The 22,444-nt window shown below is 44.2% G+C and overlaps 1 protein-coding gene across 3 annotated transcripts in view; it reads left to right on the top strand.

Moving 5' to 3' along the window:
* Positions 1–451: 451 nt before the first annotated feature.
* STX11 (syntaxin 11) overlaps positions 452–22,444 on the top strand; it is a 42,478-nt gene continuing 20,485 nt past the window's right edge. Inside the window, exons 1-2 of one of the 3 annotated variants that reach the window (XM_046670777.1) lie at positions 452–567; positions 698–885. In XM_046670777.1, the coding sequence (XP_046526733.1) occupies positions 813–885 (73 nt within the window). In that variant the 5' untranslated portion in view covers positions 452–567; positions 698–812. Of the gene's footprint in view, positions 568–697; positions 886–9,590; positions 9,703–22,444 lie in introns of those variants that run through there. The other 2 variants (XM_046670778.1, XM_046670779.1) reach the window with 2 other exon arrangements.

Raw genomic sequence — 22,444 nt, 5'->3', positions numbered from 1 at the left:
TAGAGTCTGCAGCCATAAGGAATTTATATCATGTTTATGCAAGTAACATAGTATTTATATTATATTTAGGCAACATTAGAATAGAAATATCCTGTCAACACTGGGTGCCATGTCTTCTTTTTCCTTGAAGGCGGTCCACTCATTGCTTAAGTTGGAAAGTTGATATACTAGGACCCTGAAAGAAGGTGTGAATAGATTTTGTCCCTCACTCATGTTTGCATTGTAATGAATTATGAATTCTGATTTGCACATGGACATTTATTTTGTGAATGTTTCTTTGTGACTAGGGATGTAGAGTGTGGCAAAAGTTCCTGTTTCATAATTCATCTTTACCCATTACCAACTTGTAGAAAAGAGGCTTTAAAGAAATCAGCAGGAGTGCCCTGCTTTCAACACTCAGAGCTGGTGACGCAAGGCCATGTCGGCTCCGGCCCCAGATTCCTCCTCACACCTGGCACATAGTAAGGTGAGGAGCTGTGGACCGAGAGGAACGTCTGGCAGCTCCTCCATGGTGTCCTCAACCAGACAGTCATCATCATTTTCAAGGAAAGGCTGTCTGTTTAATCTGTGAGTTCCCTGCTCAGACTTCAATCTGATTTTACTATATCACTTTAGTGAGCTCACCTTGGAACAAATTCATCATTTGAAACATGTTTGTTTTGGTGGTGCCTATATTGTACTTCTGCATTTTCTTTAGGGTCACAGAGGGACGGTGGCTGTGGTCCATGAACTCACAGAAATTCTAAACCATCTTCGAGGAAGGAATCATCCATCTGAAGGGTGCTAAAGGGAAAGTAAGACGAATAAGGAGAATGGAGCTGCAGCAAGCGGCCCAGATGGATGAAGAGGAGGAAAAGGAGAAGAAAATCACGTCTCAGATCCAAAGTAAGGCTTTTTCGTGTAGAAATATACAGTTTCTAAATGGATAGCACAAATTCATCTAAACGAACAAAATATGGATGTAAAAAGGTTTAGTCTATTTGTGAAAATTACACTTGCTGAGAATTGATTTAATTATTCAGATTCAAAACCAGTATCTCAAGGCTTATGACCAAACCATTATCTGGAAAAAGCACTGCTTATTTGTCACATTCTGTTTATGCTTTTCTGTTTCACTTTTATCAGTTCCGCAGGACAGTGTGATGGTGTAAAAAGGGGTTTACCAGAAGTGACAATTGAGTAACAGTCTCTCTAAAAATACTTTTGCAACTTGTTATGCAAAATCTCAGCTGCAGAAAAATTATTCAGAGCTATTAAGCAGATCACTTATGTTAGCTCTAGACCAGATTTTTCAGTCTGTTCTTTTTCACAGAGAATGTTCTATTTGTAAGCATGGAGCAGCTAGTACATGCCAAACTTCAGGCCTCTTACAAAAAGTATGCCAACATATTAGAGGAAAGTTTTAATTGCAATTTGTGTTAGAACAAAAATACAACGTTGTCATTTCAGGAATTGTAAACGGAGATAAAATTTAACTAATACCAAAATAGTACAATTTCCACCCCTCATTTCCTACCCCTCCTTGTGTACTATCCACAGAAAAATAAGCTTACTAAACAACACGAAATTTGGTTTTCTATGAGTTATCTATTGCCTTCTTTCCTTTCTTTCTTTCTTTTCTTAGTAATTTTTCTAGGCTTACTTAGATTTTGACATTGCTCTTTGAGTGCAGGTAACAGGCTGAAGAAATGATTTGCTTTGAGAAGCTCTTATCTTTTGGCTCTTCTGTGGTCTTCGATGTTGTTCTTGGATTCTTTATTGATGGTTAAGAACACAGACGTCTGTGTCGGACGCTAGGATTTGAATCCAGGGCCCTTTGCTCGTTGGTGCAGGGACAATGGACAGCAGACTTCCAGGCTCATTTCCTCCTCTGCCAATTGGGGTTGAGTTGTGCACACTTCAAAAATTTGTGATGAGAACTGAACAAGATCATATATGAAAACGTTACCATAGTGCTTGGCACATTGTAGCCGACCAGTAGTACTGGTTATCTTTCATACAGGTATTGGCATTATGGGGTATATAGTTTTTAATTATCCGATGTTTGCTAGTAGTTGTACATTTGAATCTTGAGTTTCAAGGGTGTCTTAGTTTGTTTAGGTTATATGGTATAACAAAAATACTCCAGAATGTGTGGCTTATAAACAAAAGAAATTTATTTCTCACAGTTCTGGAGGCTGGGAAGTCTCAGATTAGGGTGCTGACAGATTTGGGGTCTGGTGAGAGCCTGCTTCCTGGTTCATGGATGGCTGTCTTCTTGCTGCGTCCTCACGTGGCAAAAGGGGTGAGAGAGCTCTCTGGGGTCCCTGTTATGAGGGCTCTAATCCCATTCATAAGGCTCCATTATCACGAGCTAACCACTGCCCAAGTCCCTACCTTCTAGTACCATCACACTGGCGATTAGGTTTCAACATGAATTTGGGGAGACACAAAGATTCAGTGTATGGGAAAGAGTTAGAAACTGTGTTCTCTGGTAAGCCGTGTATATTGAGTAATGATGGCTTGTTTGCAGTACTGAAGCACAGGTTTCCTCACATAGCTGGAAGTAATTTAAAGTTATTAGATACTGAAATATTTAAAACCATAAAAATTAACCTATTTACTTATAAAGTCTTGTTTATATATTTCTATAATTTACATTTTATGTAGAGAAGCTGTATGCAAAAAGATTTGCCTGTGAATTTGAGAGTATATTTCTAGTCTGAGTGTACTGGAGAAAAATTTATATTATGTGACATACAAATGGATTCTTCATAAAGCTAGCCAGTCAATTGAAATGAGGAGATGATAATGTCATCAGGGAACATTTTTTAAGGACTGGAGGTTTGGACACTATGCTCTAGCTACTAATAAAGGATGCTGTATCAGTTACAGTCCCATTGTGAAACAGATGGCACATTCAAATGAGGATAATTCAAGGAAAGTTTATAAATAATGGTACTATGATAAAGGTGTAGGTGGGGCGGGGAGCTGGGCTGTCATCCCACAGGCTTGAGCATCATGAGTAGGGAGAGGTGTCCAGGACCAGCAAGGAGAGGGAGTCCTATAGAGCAGACCACCTTAGAGGGATGGTGACCTGTGAAGGGACAGAGACAGCCCTTCTGTTTGGAATAAATTCCCTGACCTCATCTCCTGCTGGAGTTCTCAACTGGCCAAGCCCAAGGGAAGCCAAAGAACACAGGAGCCCATTAGAATAATTCATTCAGATCAAATCCCAGGGTCAGAGCAGGATGGAGGGTGGTAGAAAATGGATCTGAAGGGGCAAACAGAAGATATGTGCACGCATGCTGACATTAGAAAAATCTAGACTTTCTTTTTCCTTGTTGCTATATCCAGTGGTGGCAAGCATTTATAAAACAGAGTAAAGCTTTATAAACATGCACTAGACAAGATCCTTATAGGAATTAAGTTTCAAGCTACTTTTTGAACAATGGGAGAAAAGAAGATAGCTTAAAATCCATGTTCTGTAAAAAAAAAAAAAATCTTTTAAAACTATATCAGTGCTGGCTACATATCCCTAAATCTTATTACACGTGGGTGCCACCCTCTAAAAGTGCTATCTCAGTGCACTGCGCTCCCCCAAATTCAGCTCAGGGCTTACTTTGGTAATTCATTCACTCAACATTCAACAAATATTTACTGAGAGTCTTCAACGTCCTAGGTATCGTGCTGGGTGGGCTTCGGGCAAAGGTAGGGAGTGGAAGAGACATAATCTCCACTGGGAACCTGAGGATATGCTTCGAAATGCATGGTTTAGTAGCTAAGTGTTTCGAAAGATGTAGAGAAAAATTGTAATGGCTTAGTAAATTTGTGTTCATAAAGGTGATCGTCAAGAGCAATACAACCACATGCTCACTGACAGTCCAAATATAACGTTTCAACATAACAGTGTGAGAACTCTCAGAGCAGCCAATTACGTGCCAAAGAGCCATGGACTTTTTCGGCAGCATATTTCCTCGCTCCTGAAAGAAGGATCTTTATCTTAAATTGTAAGCTGTCCATTTCTGGAAAAGCATATCCAAATATGATGTGTGAGACAAAGCAGAGGTGGCTACCAGGATCTAGAAAGCGCTGTCCAAATATAGTAACCAAAGAACTGTCTGCAACAGTGGCAATGTTCTATTCTGCACTGCCCAACATATCGCACACTAATAGCCACTAGTTATGGTGGCTATTACGTACTTGGAGTGTCACTAACGAAACTGAGGAACTGAATTTAAAACTTCATTTAATTTTAATTAATTTAAATGCGAATAGCCACATGTGGCTACAGTAATGGGCAGTGCAGTTCTAGAACAAGATGTGCTAAGTGGGGCTTGCTGGGCATAAATTGACTCACTTAACCTCATTTCCCTTCTTGGCAGAGTTAACAACAGCTATTCACTGACTAGTACAACATCAAGGGCTTAGCAGGGTCTCAAACAGAGAGGAAATCAAAGATGGGTTATATGAAAGTAACAAGTGTTGGTGAGGAGGTGGAGAAATTAGGAACCCTTTTGCATTGCTGGTAGGAATGTAAAATGGTGCAGCCACTGTGGGAAACGATATGATGATACCACAAAAAAATCACACATAGAATTACCCTATGATCCAGCGATTCCACTTCTGGGTATACACCCAAAAAATGAAAGCAAGGACTGAAGGAGGAATATTATTCAGCCTTAAAAAAGAAGGACATTCTGACACATGCTACAACATGGATAAACCTTAAAGCCATTATGTTAAGTGAAATAAGCAAGTCACAAAAGGACCTATATTGTGTGATTCCATTTATATGAGGTATCCAGAGTAGTCAAACTCATAGAGACAGAAGGTAGAACGGTGGTTTCCAGGGGCTGGGGGGAAGAGGAATGGGGAAGTAGTGTTTAATGGGTATAGTTTCAGTTGGGGAAGATGAGAAAGTTCTGGAAATGAATGGTGATGGTTGCACAATAATGTGAATGTACTTAATGTCACTCAACTTTACACTTTAAAATGGTTCCAATGGCAAATTTTATGTCATATATATTTTATCACAATGAAAAAAGGGGTTAAACACATGTCTTCAAGAGGTTCACAAACTAGCATGGAAAAGAGAAATGGTCGTTGGTGATTATTACATGTTGTGGGGATATAAAATAACTATTTAGAGGAGGGCTATGAAGAAGTTGCACCTGAGAGAGGTGGCTGGGCTAGAAGACCTTCCAACCCTGGGATTCAATGGGTGTATGAGCCCTGAAAATTAGGGGTGGCAGTAGTATACCAGATGATGCCTACAGGGGACAAGCTTTACACGGCAGGTCTGTCGCTCTCCAAGTTCTTGCCCTGTTTTTTCTGGGCTTTATCCTAAGGTTCTTATCAGTCCTTATTGCTCAAAAATCCAGACTGGAGATGAGACCCAATCTCTCTGGACAAGTATATGGAACAAAGAAGGCCTATCTGGTAGCCTAGCCGGGGGTGGGCAGATCAAGAGAACTCTGGTCAGTACAGACTTTGCTATTATCAATATCTGCGTCCCTTCATGATCCAAGTCTCAAAGATCTTACTCCCTGAAAACCAACTTGTATTTTCCCAGCTGAACCTCCCTAGCCTCAAGACTGCAGCGATTTCTTGGCGCCCAGGAGCTTCCAACCTATTAACCTAACACCTTTGTCTTTACCTCAACACCATCATTCACCTCCTCTCTGCTCTCCCTACTCCGTTCAGATGCCGTGGTCCTCCTTTATAATCCTTCCGTTTCGTAGACCCTCAACCCTCTTGTCCCTCTCTCCTCCATCATATTCACTTGACAACTGCAGACTCTGGTTCTATCTGGACCTCTGCCTAGTTTTATTTGCACCCGAGTAGGCAAATGAAGCTGTGAGAAGACACAACTCTACTGACTGGCCTCCCTTTATATTCACGATCCCTGACTTCAGATGAACTCTGAGTGCCACCCAACAATCTGGCTAAATTTTCAAAATCCATTTACTCTCTCATTGTCCCTAGACGCTATTTCATACTCTCTCCTCTCTCCTCAAACTTCCTCTCTACTCCTCTCAGCTGATGACCTTGCTTCTTTATTGATAAAACATGTTCCCGCTTCCACATTCACCAGCATCTGTGCCCATACATCCTGCCTCCCCTCCTGTCACCAGAGAAGAAGCCCATCTTCTTCTATTTAATCCCAACTTCCCATGTGTGCATTGGATCCCATCCCTGCTCATCTGTTTCAGAACGCTGCTCCGGCAATTATCCCTTTTCTCTCCTGCATCATCACCTTTTCCTTCCCTTTTGGCTCATGCTCGTGAGCATACAAATATGGATATCTTCTAATTGAAAACAAACCTCTCCCTTGACCATACGTTTCCTTCCAGCTATGGCTCCATTTCTCTGTTTCTGTTTACTCTCTTTGTATTCTCTTGTCTCACTCCAAGCATGTGTTGGTCACCACACACCACCAAAACTCCCCTTCTCAACTTTGCTGTTGACCTCCATATGGCCAAGCCCACTGCTCAGTCTTCAATCCTAATTTTACCCACTTTAGCAGCATTTGACAGAGTTGATGATTCTTGCAACATTTTTTCATTTGGCCCTGGAACACCATGCTTTGTTAGTTTACCTCCTGTCTCCCTGGTATTCCTTCTCATACTTCTTTCTTGATTCTTCGTTCTCCTGATCTCTGAATTTTGGAGTGCCCCAGGACTCAGTCTTCAGACATCTAAACTCCATCTGCACAGCATCTACATGCTGAAGACTTCCAAATTGATATCAGTATCCCAGGCTCATCTCTCCAACCCCCTTCTTGACAACCTGACAACTCCAAACTTCGTGTCCAAAGGGGAACTCTTAATCCCCAGCAATCCTCCCATCTCTCCCTCACCCCCACAGCTGGCTTCTCAGGCAGTCTTCCCCATCTCAGCATAAGGAACCTCTTTTCTTCTAGTTGCTCCAAGTAAAAACCTTGACCCCTCTTTCTCACTCACGCCTTCCATCCAATGAATCAGCCAGTCCTGTCAGCCCCTCCTTGTGAACGTATCCAGAACGTACCCACTTCTCACCAGCTCGCTGCTATAGCATTGTATCATTCAGGGTGCTCCAGAGAAACAGAATCAATAGGCTGGAGAGACAGACAGCTGGCGGGGGGGCGGGGGGGGGGACGGGAGGGGTGGAGACTGGTTTATTATAAGGAATTGGCTCATACGATTATGGAGGCTGAGAAATCGCAAGGTCTGCAGTTGGCAAGCTAGAGCCCCAGGAAAGTTGGTGATACAATTCCAGGCTGAGCCCAAAGGCCCAAGAAGCAGGAGAGCAAATGGTCTAAGTTCTAGTTTGAAGATGAGTCCGAAGCCTGGAGAAAACTGATGTCCCAGCTTGAAGACAGGCCCAGAGAGAACAAATTCTCCCCTTTTGTTCTATTCAGGCTTTCACCAGACTGGAGGAGGTCCACGCACAGTGGGGAGGGCAATCTGCCTTACTCATTCCAGGATTCAAATGTCAATCTCATCCAGAAACACCCTCACAGACACACCCAAAATAATGATGCTTAACTAAGTACCTGGGCACCTCGAGGACCAGTTAAGCTGACACAGAAAATTAACCATCAGCTTCCTAAGTGGTTGGCCTGATCCCAGCCTTGTCCCCTAATCTGACCTCAACACAACAGTGGACTAAAAAAAAAAGCTCCACCTTATCACTTCTCTGCTAAAAATTCTTTAATGTCTTCCCTTCTCAAAGTAAAATTTAAAAACTATCACAACTACCAAGGCCCTAGCCGCTCTGCTCCCCAGACCTAGCCACACCACCTGTCAGTCTTCTCCACTCACTCTGTCCCATCCACACTGACAGGACTCCAAGAAGCCAAGCATGCTCCTGCCTCAGGGCCTTTACACCTGCAGATCCCTCTGCTGGAAATGGTCTCAACCCAAACATCCACATTGTTTCCACTCTCAACTGTCTTCTTATCTCAGAGATCTTTGCAATAAACCTTTTTTTAAACTTCATTATAGCACCCTTCATCCTTTTTATTTTGCTTTATTTTTTACACAAATTTTACTCTTTACAATGGTTTTAGATTTACATAAGAACTGCAAGGATAAGGTAGAGACTTCCCACAAGCCCCATTCTCATTTTCCCTTATTATTGCCATCCTACATTAATATGGTACATCATCACAACCAACGAACCAGTCTTGATGCTTTATTACCAACGAAAGTCCTTACTTTATTCAGATGTCCTTAGTTTTTACTTAGTGGCCTTTTTCTGTCCCAGGATCCCACCCAAGACACCACATTACCTTTAGTTGTCATGTCTCCTCAGGCTCCTGTGGGCTGTGGCAGTTTTTCAGACTTTCCTTGTTTTTGATGACATTGACAGCTTTGAGGAGGACTGGTCAGGTACTTTGCAGGCGGTCCCACTATTGCAATTTGTCTGATGGTTTTCTCATGGTAAGGCTGGGGTTACGGGTTTTCGGAGGAAGACCACAGAGGTAACCTGCCATTTTCATCACGTCACACGAAGAGCACACACTATCAGCATGCTTTAGGACTGTTAATGTTGACCTTGGCCATCCGGCTCAGCTAGTGTTTATCAGCTGTCTCCATTGTAAAGTCACTCTTTTTCCCCCTTTTCATACCGTACTTTTTGGGAGAAAGTCACTATGAGGAGCCCATGCTTAAGGAGTGGGAAGAAGCTTCTCTTTCTTGAAGGTGCAGTATCTACACAAATTATTAGGAATTCTTCTGCAGGGGAGACATCTCTTCACCATTTATTTATTTATCCGACCATTTATTTATACCATTATGGACCATGGCTTTTTTTTTTTTACTTTGGGTTGTAATCTAATCCTCTCTAATTTTGCTGCTCAGATTGTCCCAGCTTTGGCCCCTGGGCGCTCTTTCAGTTGGTCTGCATCTTTCACATCCCCCATCGATGTAGGGCTTTTTTCCTTTTTTTGAGCACTTCCTAACTTTTAAGCCTCAGCCTTATTTTTCAAGATACTTACCACCACCTCACACACTCTACACTTCATCTGTTACCCTTTCCCCACTGGAGCGCCAGGTCCTCTAGGGCAGTTTGGGCGGTACGTGCGACCACGGTGGGACCCTCAGCACACGCGTGGCAGCTCCACTGGTGGTGAATGAACGAATGATCGCTGCTGTGTCAAGCTTCACTACAGAGGGCTGAGACCGGGTGGGTTCCGGGAAGGCGGCGCTCGGCCTCAGTGTGACCCGAAGTGCCCCTGCCCGCCGCCTCCAGGGTCTCCGCAGGTGCTGGGCCGGCCGCCGCCGCTCACGGTCACACCCACACTCAGAACCGGTTGCGCGCATCCCCGCCGCGGGAAACTCGCGGGCCGGCGACGGTCCCCAGCGCAGCGGGGATCCCCGGGGAAAGTCCAGCGCCTCCCGGCCTGCCCGCGGCGCTGCGGGCGGAAAAGGGCGGCGGGGAGGGGAAGCGCCAGGGCCGCGCCCCCCGCCCCCCACCTCCGAGCACGTGGACGGGCCCGGGGAGGGGAGGGGAGGGGAGAGGCGGGGGGGGAGGGGAGGGGAGGGGAATGGAGGGGCGGGGCGGGGAGTGGGTGGGGGTGGAGGGGGGGGGCGGCGCGGGCCGGGGAGGGAGGCGCGGAGCTCGGCCCGGGAGAAGCCCAGCTGCGGCTGCGGGAGCCGAGCGGCAGGTTTCCTTCGGCGTCGCGGCGCCCAGCGCGGGAGAGGGGCTTCTGGGCTCGCACGCCGGGTCCCGGTGCCGGTTCGTTTCCTCTCCTTGTGTCTCTTTTCCCTCCGCCGGGCGGTGCGCGGGATCTGCGGGGATGGCGGCCGGGGGGCTCGCGCGCGCGGGGGCTGGGGGGCTGCCTGCCGCGGATTCCGGGTCCCCCGGGGGTCCTGCCGCGGCTCGGCGCCTTCGGGAACGCGGCGTCGGGGTGGTCGTTTAGAGCAAGTGACTTCTCCCCTGCAGGGGGCAAGGGCTGCGGATGAGGACTTCTGGCAATTATTCCAAAAATACCTGTGGACAGACTTCCCTTTTACAGTATCCACTTCAGGCTACTTTTGTTTTAGATCGAAAGGCTGAAGGTTTTTGAAAAAAATTGCTTTATTGAGGTCACGTTGGTTTATATTGTGTAAATTTCAGGCGTACATTATTATATTTCAGCTGATGTGTAGACTGCATCGCGTTCACCACCAAAAGTCTAGTTTCCGTCTGTCACCCTACAAATGCGCCCCTTTACCTCTTTCGCCCTCCCCCAACCCCTTCTTCTCTGGCAGCCGACAATCTGTGTTTCTTTCTTTATCTTCCACAAATGAGTGAAGGTTAAACAAAATTATTTTTAATGCGGAGGGGGCATTTCTTCGGTTTGATCACCTCTTCACTTCCTATTAGGTTGCGCTTTCTCAAAAACACCAGAATGGGTGCTTCTTCTTGACTAGAACTGGGCGGTATGACTCGGGAGCCGGGAGAGACGGCAGAATTGATGCCGCCTTGAAGCAGGTCCTGCCAAGCCCACGTAAGCCTCTTTTTTAGGAGAATGGCGACGAGCCTGGGTGGTAGCGCTCACGAGACCCACACCTCCCTGCGAGGGAATTCTGCACTCCGCTGACGCTAGCCGAGACCTGTAAGACTTCCTGTGGTTCTCGCTCGCTTGTTCAAGCCGTTTCTCAGCAAAGGGAGGAGTTGCTATTTCCACGCAGGGATCCAAAAATGAGTCACCGGGCTGCTCTCTGAATTGTGAGAGTTTAGTGCGCTTTTGAAAAGTGAGGTTTGCTCCGTCTGTATTTGAATTAGGATGTGAGATGCGTGCACTGCCCAACTGGGGCGCGTCATATAGGAACTCACAGTTCAAGTTTTCAGTTTCCTAAAGCGTCTGATGGTACAACATACCAGCGGGAGTCACTAGGCTGATGGAAGATAACCATTAAAATCATGTGCTTTGCCACAGAGGCCTAGGAGAAAATTAATTTTATTACTCAATAACCGGTTTCTTATTACTTTCGCTGGTATGGTATGGTAGAAATACATCATTTTACATGGTGACTGTATGTCACTCTTAATCAAAATATTTCAGATGCTTTGTCTTTAGTAAATTAGTGCTAAAATCACATGAAAATTTTTGACGAAGGTGGATACCAGTTGGAGCTAAGAAGTTTCCATATTTAAGCTGATAGGCCCCATGGCAGCTGAGTGTTGGCTCCTAGCTGTAGCCATCTCAACAGACAGTAGAGACGGGGACAGCGTCTCTGCTCGAGCTGAGCTAAGCTCAGTGCAGCCCAGTGCATAGTTATCAGGCACCTCCTGTGTCAGGCTCTGCACTGAGCTCTGGTTATACAGCCATGAGTAGGACAGGATCCTGCCCACAAGGGCCACAAAGACTTGTTAGAAGGTGGGCGAATCCACTGCAATATCCAGTAGACGGAGATGAGCGCTATGACAAATCTATGCCCAGAATAGGGTTTCTGTCCCAATGTGACTGACATTTCTGCAATCTGGGATTTTGAATGAACTGGGTGATTGTCACTGGAAGAACGAGGAAAGTTTTGAGTTTAATCATCTCCATGTGTTCGGAGGCAGCCTGTGGTGCTTATTCAGTAAGCGTTTCAATCAATAAGTGATTTAAAAATATATTAATTAGAAAGGCATGATTTTTAAAGTGTCTGACGATATTTCATATTATTTAATAACCATGTAAAAATAAATCCAGCCTTTTATTACCCCTGGATAATCACAGGCACTTTTTGTCACCTTTTAAAAAATAGAGTGACTGGTTCATGGCTTACAACTTTATACGACCACATTGAAGCAACTTTCTGGTCCTTTTTTTATAGTTCAAATAAATCTTTTCTAGCATACTTTATCTGTGTGAGTTAAAATGAGTAAATCCACTGAGTTACAGTTTTCTGGGATTTATCAGTTTTCTGCTGAGGTGTTTTTGAACTTGATGCCAAATTTCTCCAATTCCATAAGCTATCCAACTAGTGAGGGACACTGCTAAATTTGAGAAAAGTTTACCTTAGGGTCCACACTTTGTTTCTCCCTCGAGAGCCTCAAAGTTACTTTTTTATGAGAAAGAAAGGATTGAGTGTGTTTTTCATCCTTGTACTCCCTGAACTTGGCACAGGCTTTACTCAAGATAAGTGTCAGGAGGTATTTCTTGATTAAATAATGAACCTTAACGTAAGAGGGGGAGTTGTCAGGCAGATGGAGATACGGAGACCCAGCAGAAGGATCAGCATTGTGGTCAGGGAACTCCAGCCTGTGTAGTGTGGACACAGGGTGAGGGCTGGGGAGATAGGCGGCCAGGTCACAAAGGCCGGGGGCCGGCAGGAGCTGTGAGTTTATCCTACAGAGGACTTTGAGCAAGTGAATGATGTTGTCAGATATGTGTTTTCGAAAGATAGTTTAGAATCAAGATGGAGACTGGATTGGATGGGAGCAACATTAGCCTTAGGGCGACAGAGGAGATTACTGTAAAGTTTGAGAAGAGAAGTTCAGGAAGGCTCGAGTCAGGCAGTGATAGTGAGAAAAGAGGAAGGAGCTGACAGATGTTTAGAGGCGGAACCTGGCCACCTCGTTAGAAGTGGGAGTGAGGGAGAGGGAGGAGCCAGGATGACTCCCACAGTTCTGGTTAATGACTGGGATGGGAACCCAAGTGCAAGAGTAGGTTTGCGCTGAACGATGATGAGGACCTCACACGGTGGTTGACACATACTCAGTGCTCATTAAAAATTTTTGAATGAATGCATAATAATAATAGCTAAAATTTACTGAGTGCTTCTTAGTCCCAGGCACTCTTCCGGGCTCCTTATGTGAGCTCAGTCTTACTCCTCGCTGCAGTCCTGTGACGTAAGCGCGGTAATGGACTGCTTTTGACGGGTGAAGAAAGTGCATGTTAGTGACTGACAGAGCCGAGAATTGGTCCCAAGCGCCCGGCTCCAGAGCTTCCTTTCTGAACCTCACTGCCATGAGATGCTGTCTCCGGGAATGATGTCTTGGACATCGCAGTAAATGCGAATTGGAGTTACTGCCCTGATCCCAGTAATCCTTGCTTGTCCAGGAATAGCCCAGCGCGTGAGATGGGCTCCCCATGGCCCTGCTGTGCTGCATAGCACACCTCTCCACCCCCCCCCACCCCAGGATCTGCCCGGTTGATCTGGGAATAAACCCAGAATAATCAGAACATTTAAACATGTTCGCGGAGGCGCTCAGTGTCTGAAGGCTCCAGAGCTTCAACAGCTGTGTCCTCACACTGTCCTGGTGACCACCCTTCCCGAGCACTGAATCTTCAGCCTTTTGTGACTCTGAGATGCACTCGATGTTCTGTTGCTAAAATCTGTGCTGTCCTTCCTGTGGGGAAGCAGAAGAGCTGGCTAGGGGTGCTAATCTACAGAGCAGGGTCTGGCATGGAGGGATCCCTGGCGAATGCAGGCAGGTACATCACAGCTGCAGGCGCTGGGCTGGGGCCTGCCCTCGGGGCCTGGCTTGTTCTGGTTCTAGCTGAAGCAGGTCCCTACCTGCCGCTCCTCCTCTAACTTCCGGAATCTTACTGAGTGAAGCTGCCGCTGTGTCTCCTGTCCTCTTGATTCTAACTAGGCAAAAGGACTCTCGTTTCCTGGGTTCAGGCCCTGCTTTCTTTTGTGGCATCCACATAGATTCCTTTGGTCCTGAGAAAGGCATTTTTGACTAACAACCTCACTACCCTCCAATCTGGCCCCAACTCTTCACGATTCTCTTCGTTTCCTAATTCGGCCTGCCCCGACTTGGATTAATACTCTGATTTTTGCTCAGCAAGCAGGATCGAATTATCTTTTCCTCAGAGGCCTCTACTTTGGACCGTTTAAGGATTACAAACACTGAATTAATGTTATACCTAAAACGAATCAGCAAACGCATCTTGAGTTTGAAGTTTTCATATGTTCAAATGTCTAAAATGTGAAGTTTCAAAATGTGTTCTCCAAGCATGAAAAAAATGTTTCATTCAGAATTTTCTCAGATTTAAGAGGAAATCAAGATATTTATAGCTTCCCATCATATGAGACAGACTGACACAAAGCCTTCCGGGGTGATCCAGCCCACCTGTCTGCCCCTTGGTCTGAATTCCTCTTTACCTGTCTGTAATTCACTCACTGCTCAGATAATGAGAAAGGGGAGGGTTTGGTTAATATTTTGTGTGGGTTTGTCTCGCCTCCTCCAGCCTGTGGTTTCCCTGAGAGCAGAGACTTTCTGGACTTGGGCGTTCTGGTAGGTGTCTAGGCCTACTTCCAGTTCCGACCATTCTCTGACTTCTGCTGATAATGAAACCATCTGTCTGAGAAAGTCCTTCATTGGCCACTCCTTCTGAGTCTGTAGATACCAAACATTGTGTTATCTCGTTCAGGTTCTTCCTCAGGCTCAATAAGTTGGTGATTTTTAATAGGAAGCAGAGTTGTAGAATTGCTCGTTTCCAGTTATCCTTCTTGAGCTAATTAAATGTTTTCAACTTAATTTGTGTGCTGTTTTTTCTTTTCAGTGGATGCAGTATCAAGGTAATACAGAAAATACTAATTTGCCTAGAATAGTATTCCCCATTGTGTATACCCAACTATTTTACTTGTTTCTCTGGCTCAGAGATGTAAAATCATGTTCCATTACTCATTGCATAACTCATTGGGTAATAGTGTGAATTCCGTCTTCACAGAGTAGTGGAAATTGCTTTGTTGCTCTCTTCCTATGGAAACAGAGTGACAAGAGTCGTTCTGTCTTCTGTTTCAGTTTCAGGATTGCACCAATGCACCTCTCGCCTCCTGGTTTCCTCATGTACTAGTGTGTGCCTGGCTGTGTTGATGAGCGGCACAGATCTGTTGATGGGAGATAAAGTGGGACATGGTGTGTAGCCGAATTGTATACTATGAGCAGGTGTCCCACTGCCTTGACTCCTCTCCCTGATCTCTGCATGGGAAACCGACAGATAGTGGTTTTAGCTGACAGTATTGTATAGCTCTTTATCATTTGCAAAGTACTTTCACATATAATTTCCCTTTTAATTCTCATACAAGCCTGCAGAACAGAAAGAAGAAGTAGTATTATTGTTGTCGTTGTTCTCTGTCTTCGAATTCTGTAGATGAAGAGGGAGACGCTTGGGGAGATAAAGTCGCCACCCAAGATTACCCAGGAAGTAAGGTGGGAGTCCCACTGCACCGTGCTGTCAGGACTTGACCGGGTCATGTTCCCTGGAAACAGACTCTGAGATTTGCGTCCAGGAGGTTTCTCGGGGGTGCTCTGGGAACCACGCTTGGCGGGGAGAGAGCGCAGCAGGATTCCGCAGAGGGAGAAATTGATCTGCGGTGCGTGAACGACAGTGGGGAACAGCAGCAGGGAACTTTGGAGATGGGATGGCCCTTCAGAACTGTTCTGCCACCTAGAAGCAAGGGAGCTGGTCAGCGTGTGTCCTGCATCAGCTGTCACTGCATGTGGGCTGCACCCAGGCAGAAGGCGTAACCTTAGGCCAAGCAGCTCCCTTCAGTCAAGGGCAGTTCCTGGCGCTGGGAGCCTTCAGCAGCGAACACTCCTGGCAGCTGGGGGCACGAGGGCCCTGGTCTGAAGGGGATCTCATTATCCCATCACCCACTGCTTTTGTGTAGAACAGAACATTCTCCACTGCAGCGGTCTTTCCTGTATCTTTCTGATCCAGACCATCACCCTGCCGAGTGGAGCCCAGAAAGTTGGCATTTTGTCCAAGGCCCTTAAGGATTTAGAATAGCTGACCAGACAGCGAGAAGACAATGCCTTAGCCCTAGGGAGATCAGGAGCAGAAGAGCCAGGTGGGGGTAGGCCAGGGCGAGCGGAGTGGTGGTGCCTCATGGAGAAGGCTAACAGAGCCCGCGGCTCTCCAGAGCAAAGGATGGCGCACGGGGCTTTGCCCTCATTCTGGGCTTTGACGGTGTTAAGAGGTAAGCAGTGTGGTAGTTTCCAGCTCCATTTTCTCTCTCTTCTCTCTCGCCTCTCCTCTCTTTTGAAAAAGCTTTGAAAGGTCCCAAACCAGTCCACTGAATCTCAATGTTTAGCCTGTAGAATTCTGTAGAAGCATCAGAATGACCTGGGATATTTAAAAGTAACCTCCCCCCAAAAACGAACAAACAAACAGCAACAAAAGCAAAAAAGAAAACAGAAAGGAAAGTCCAGCCCCACATTCAAGATCTGTTAGACCAGAATCTTTAGGAGTGGAGCCCATGAATTGACATTTTCAACAAATTTTCCCCAGATGACTTTGATACATGCTATAGATTAAGAACCATCGCCCTAAACCATTAATGCTCTCAATGGTGACCATGCCTGTTGGGATTTTTCAAATTAGCAAGAAGGGCTGGGAACCGTGGGACAGCAGAGGAACACCTGAGCCTCAGTCCCAGCAGTCTCGTCATGGAGACATCCTTCCTTTGTCTTGAATAGCACATTCTTGGTGTGGCCAACAGAGAGGCCGGCCCGCATTCCTTGGCTGGCTTCTGACCAAGATTGCGGAGAGAGAGATTCTGGCTTGGCCTTTCGCTGGCTGAGATAGTCGGATGAGAGATGCTGAGTTCCTTGAATCCTTGGAGGTGGAGTGGAATCCATCAGTTTGTAGCCGTCAGTAAACTGTCTGGAGAATAAGCAGGTCCCGGGAAATCTTCCGTCACATGAAGCTTTGAGGTGCTGTCTTCAAACTTTAAATAACCATCCAGTAGGATGAGCGAAATAGTTATGACGGGAAAATGTATTCTCTAATTCATTGAGCTAGGGAATAATTGTGTTTCTTCAAAAGGAAAAGCACTTTTAAACCTACCGACTTTGAGTGAGGTCCTTGTAGAAAATATTAGTCACCTACAGATTGACCTGATAACTAGGAGATTCTGATATGTTTTGTCCACTCCTGCAACACCCACCCGCTGCATTTCCATACCTTCAGTGCTCCGTGCCTTTGCTCAGGCTGTCTCTGCCTGGGTTCCCATCCCCCTCTCCCAGCACAGCTAACTCCTATTAAACCATTTAGAAGCAGCTCAGACACCATCTTCCCTTCCCCTCACCCGGATTGAGCTTGCCATCCTCTATTGAGCTCAGAAAGTATTCCCCGTATCCCCCTATTGTTACACTTATCATCATTATCCTCCCTCCCAGCCCATGAGCACCTGGAAAACCAGGACCATCTTCTTCATCTGGGGCACAAGAGGCCTAGCCTCACCGAAACTGATTGAAAGAAATAATCACTCTGGCGAGCATAGCTAGGTAACAAATATTTATTGAGGCTCTCCTACATGCTGGACGTTCTGGGGTTCATGGCAAACACAACAGGGATAGCCCTGCCCCCATGGAGCTTATGAGCTAGCAGAGAAGATAGGCAGGAAAATAGTTAACAATAGAATATGGTGAGTGTTAGGAAAAAGGAAGAACCAGAAAGTGTGAGACCATAGAGCCAGTAACCTGCTTAGTCCAAGGTCAGAGAGAGTTTCCCATTCTCATGAAACATAACTTATGTAAAAATAGAAGCTATGATACTAACTTTGGTTACAAGATGAGGGACCTCTTTTTGTGTGTGTGTGAGGAAGATTGACCCTGAGCTAACATCCATTGCCAATCCTCCCCTTTTTTCACTTGGGGAAGATTAGCCCTGAGCTGACATCTTTGCCAATCTTCCTCTATTTTTTTCATATGTGGGATGCCTCCACAGCTTTGCTGATGGGCAGAGTAGGTCCACACCCAGGATCTGAGCACATGGAACTTTAACCACTCGGCCACAGGGCTGGCCCCAAGGGACCCCTTTTTAACAAAGGAAGATATTTTGGTCCATCTAGTTCAAAATAGATCAATCCTTCACATGTGTGTGTGTGTGTGCAGTATGTGAGCACATACATTGGCAGAGAGACAATAAGAAAATGACTCCGTGGGGCCGGCCCAGTGGCGCAGTGGTTAAGTTCGTGTGCTCCACTTCGGTGGCCCTGGGTTTGCAGGTTTGGATCCTGGGCGTGGACCTATGCATTGCTCATCGAGCCCTGTTGTGGCGACATCCCACATAAAATAGAGGAATGTCGCCACAGATGTTAGCTCAGCAACAATCTTCCTCAAGCAAAAAGAGTAAGATTGGCACAGATGTTAGCACCGGGCCAGTCTTCCTCACCAAAAGAAAAAAGAAAGAAAGAAAGAAAGAAAATGACTCCTTCATTTAATGAATAAAATAGCAGGCAACAGAGAAGAAGCTGTCTGTGCACCTCATTCAATATGCCATCGCTAGAAGTTAACTTGTTGATTTTTAAATATGTGATATACAGTAAAAGAAAATAAGCTTAAAGCTCTGAAAATCATGAGCATATATCACAGCTTTTTAAACGTTAGTTTTAAGAAGCTGATGGTTATGGCCTATGAGGGTGCGGACAGATTTGCACTTGGGTCCTGTTGGGACCGAGGTTGACGCGCATTTGCTCAGAGGTCAGCGTCTGCTCCTACTTCTCGTCTTTCCAGCTGTGGTGTTGCGATTTGTAGCCTCCACCTGGTGTAGCAGCTCCTGCTGGGTCCTTTTTCTCTTTTTCTTGCCAGTTCTTGCTCCTTTATTATTTCTGTGCCTGCTTATTTCTCCCCGTAAATCGTAACCTTAAGTTGAGGGCAGGGATTGCAACATCTTGATTTTTCTAATTCTTGAATCTTCTGCAGCTCTTCTACTGCAATTTATTTACGTTTATTGCATGAAATAAATAACCTTAAATAGAGTGTCTGAATTAAAAGATGATTCCTGGGTTGAGAAGGTAACCAGATTGGTTCTCTACTGAGCACTTATTTCTTGTTTAACCTGACGTCACAAAGCAGGTATGCCCAGAGCTGCCATGTGTCGACTTTGGTTAGGAGGGAGCTGCCCCTTTGGCTGGTTGGAGGGAAGGGAGGATTAAATCCTCATGCAGCAGTGTTTATTAGATGTAGATGGGAGGCATAGAGTGCTCCGCTGTGTGTCATTTAAATCAACTTAAACTCGTCCACACCATCCAGCATCTTAAAGCAACATTGATATTAAAAAGTGGAGTTAAAAACTCTAGCGCAAGTGAAGATACAGCTCAGGCTTGAAGTGTTACTTTAAGTGAATGAAGACTTGATGTCCTGTGATGACCATTTGCCATGTTTTCTCACACCTTTCTTCCTGTACTTTGACATATTCCTGGGTTTATTTCAAGTATTACTTAATTTATGTTCAAATTTCCTGTCTTGCTTTTACTGTAAATATGGTATCTAAGGACCCTATGAATGGTGAGGAGATACTTCTGGACTTTGGTTCCTAAACTTTCTACTGTGCGTAGTTTGAACTTGGTTTGTTGCTGAAGTGTAGCCACTGTGAATCCAGTTGAATACTTTGTGACTCGTAAACTAGATCCACTTCTATATTTGCATTAAATTGAGAATTTTTTAATAAAAGGCTATGTGGTGAATTGGGATTATTTTCTCCTTTTGAAAATGTAGAACTCTTTGGCAGATGAAGCTTATTCCTTAAAGACTCAAAATTATGGCAGTGTCGGCTCATCTGAAAAGAGTAACGGTGGAGGGCAATTCCGTTTCGTCAGCATATTTTTGTTGTTTAATTGGGAAATTTCTCAAGTTATTAATTGCCCTTTGCTGAAACTTGGAGCACTATGGACATTTTCTCCTTTCTCTTGACATCTGAATACCTCCACCTACCGCTGACAGCGGCATACGCACACAATACGTATTTTCATTTTTATTTTTTCCATCTAGTCCTCATAACTGAAGCATAGATAAATCTTGTATTCCAATTTTTTCCTTAATTTCTGGCTGAGTTAATAAGTCTAAGTTAATATCTTATTTTTAATTTACATTTATTTGCTAAAGAGCAGATAATGAATAGCATTTCATATTTTTATGGAGAATATTTTCTCCTGTGAATTGTCTTTCTATATGTTTCCCTCAATATTTTATTGTCATATTATTTTCTTATCAGTTGCAGTTGTCTGTTCACATAATGTTGTGTACCTACATAATGTCTATTTTATGCAAATATTTTCTTCCAGTCTCTTGTTTTAATTCTTAATATGTCTTTTTTTTTTTATTGCATAGAGATTTCAAATTTTATATGACAAATTTGGTTGTCTTTTTTTTTGAGATTTCTTCCACAGTCTCAAATCTCATGGAAAGTTATCATTATCCCAGATTAGTGATAAATATTCAACTTTACTTCCTGTTAGTATTTCTGTTATTGATTTTGCTTTTAATTCTTTGATGGCCCTGAGGCATATTGTGGGGTCCACAGTAAGGATTAGAGAGAAATAAATTCTTGCTAGTCAATTATACCAGCCTGGTTGCTTAAATTTCCCCCCCCACCCATTAGTTTTTGATAGCTGCTTCTTCGTATACTAATATTTTATATATAATTGTTCTATTTCTCAATGTTTTGTTCTTGTCCATTTATCTTGATTTTTATGTTAGCAAAATTACTGTGCTTTTAATTATTGTCTTATGATAAGTGGTGATGCCTGCCAGGGTGGCCCCCACTTCACCAGGGCTGTAATCTTTTCAATTTATAGATACTTTTAATCGTTTATTGTTTGAGCTTTATTTTAGCATCATTTTCTTTTTTAGATTTTTTTTTTAACCCTGGTGGGAATTTTGGATTTAGTTCTGTCAAAAAATTAACTTGGGGAGAATTTCAGATTCCACTTTTAAATGTGTATACGTGTTAATTCTAAAGTAGGATTTGCAAAGAGATGTTTATGTGTGAGAGAGAGAGAAGCAAGTGAACAGGCAAGATGGAGTGTTCCTAAAGAGTCCTTGGTTACCCCCAGGCCAGAATCACAGCGTTTTCCTTTTCGTTAGCATTTTGGATTTCCAGAAAGCCTGTTTTGTTCTTTTTTTCCTCCTCCCTCCCTCTCTCTCCTTTTTCTTTCTCCCTCCCTTCCTTCCTTTTTTCCAGTTTTAATTTTTATCAAACTTATACATACATGATTACAGAGTCAAACTCTCTCTGTAAAATTAATGAAAAATGGAAGTCTAATAAAAACAGTCATTCCTTTTCTATTCCATTTCTCTCTCCCCAAAAGCAATCACTTTCAGCTATTTTTGCTGATTCTTTTGGTATTTATATTCTTATCTGTAAATAGCATGCTTCTGTTACTATTTCTTGATTTTTCCATCTTAGGCGTTATTTGTTGCCTTCTCTGTATGGAAGTTGATGATCTAGCCCATTTCACCCCTCTCTCTGACAGACATGCACCCTTCCTGTCCCCTCCCCCCATCCTCCCAACGCAGCTGTATCATAATGCAAGTTAGATCAATATTCAGTGATTATGTTTTATGGTTATGAAAATGCTAATCATAGTGAAGCCATGTTGAATATCATGATTACTCTCCCATAAGTACATAATAGTTTTTTGCTTTCCTGGAAGTTAATTGTTTGGTTTTTTGTTAGCTTAGTTTTATTTATACTTACAACCTCTTCAACCCCAAACTGTCTAAATCTCCTCTCAAGAAATTTTGACCCATCAGGAGTTGGATCAGTGCATCTTTCTAGAGAAGTGTGTCCTGTAGTTTACTTTCCTGGTCTAGACAGATGGTCTTTGCAGTCAAGGTCACAGCTGTCATCTTAGTTTCCCTTTGCCGTCCTCCTGGGATGCTTTTGCCTCTCTCCTCTGTGGATCCCATGTTAGGAGTCTGTATTCTGTATCTTTTTTCCTTCGCTTCCTCTTTTGTTGGAATGCATTCCCAAGTCTCTTCCTGAGAAAGAGAACACAGGAAATAAAAACTTTTGAGACTTTGTGTATCTGAAAATGTCTTTATTCTAGCTTCATACTTCATTGATGGTTTGGGTGAGTATAGAATTCTGGGTTGAAAATACATTTTCTTCAGTACTTTAAAGACATTGTTCCATTATTTTTCAGTTTCCGGTGTTGCTGTCTAGAAGTCCAAAGTGTTTTGCCTCCTAGTTCTTTGTAGGTGATTTCTTTCTCTCTCCCTCTTTCCTCCTCTCTCTGTCTCTGTCTCTCTCTAAGCTTATGTGATCCTTCTCTCTCCGGAATTCCTATTTTTTGGAATTCGAACTTAAAGGACTGGACTTCTAAATTCCTCATCTTTTCTCTGCTATTTTTCATCTCTTTTTTTTCTTTCTTTCTACTTTATGGGGAAGGATCTTGCATTCTCCTGCCAGAAGGATGTAGGTGAGTGTGCTGGACAGCAGGTGAAGGAAGAGGGCTTGGAGGTCCGCCATTCCCTGTGAAAACATTCCCTTAATCTTCCTCTCCTGACATGGGGATTCGGAGTCCGGCCTGTCTACTCTCCTGCTGGAGTGGCGCAGGGCATGGCGGGTACTCTCACTTCTTAAAAAGGCTTCTAACCAAACTCTATTTGTTGTTATCCTGCCATCACCTCCTTTTCCACAGGTCCCCAGCCTTTGGTTCTGATTCCTGAGCCTTTGGCTATTTATTTTACGGTGTAACTTAGCTCGTTTCTTGGCCTTCTCCACCGTTAGCTTAGGATTAAACTTTCTTATATCTTCTAGGCT

The sequence above is a fragment of the Equus quagga genome, chromosome 8, assembly GCF_021613505.1.
Source record: "Equus quagga isolate Etosha38 chromosome 8, UCLA_HA_Equagga_1.0, whole genome shotgun sequence".
Lineage (NCBI taxonomy): Eukaryota > Metazoa > Chordata > Mammalia > Perissodactyla > Equidae > Equus > Equus quagga.
This window is presented reverse-complemented; position numbering and strand designations above follow the sequence as displayed.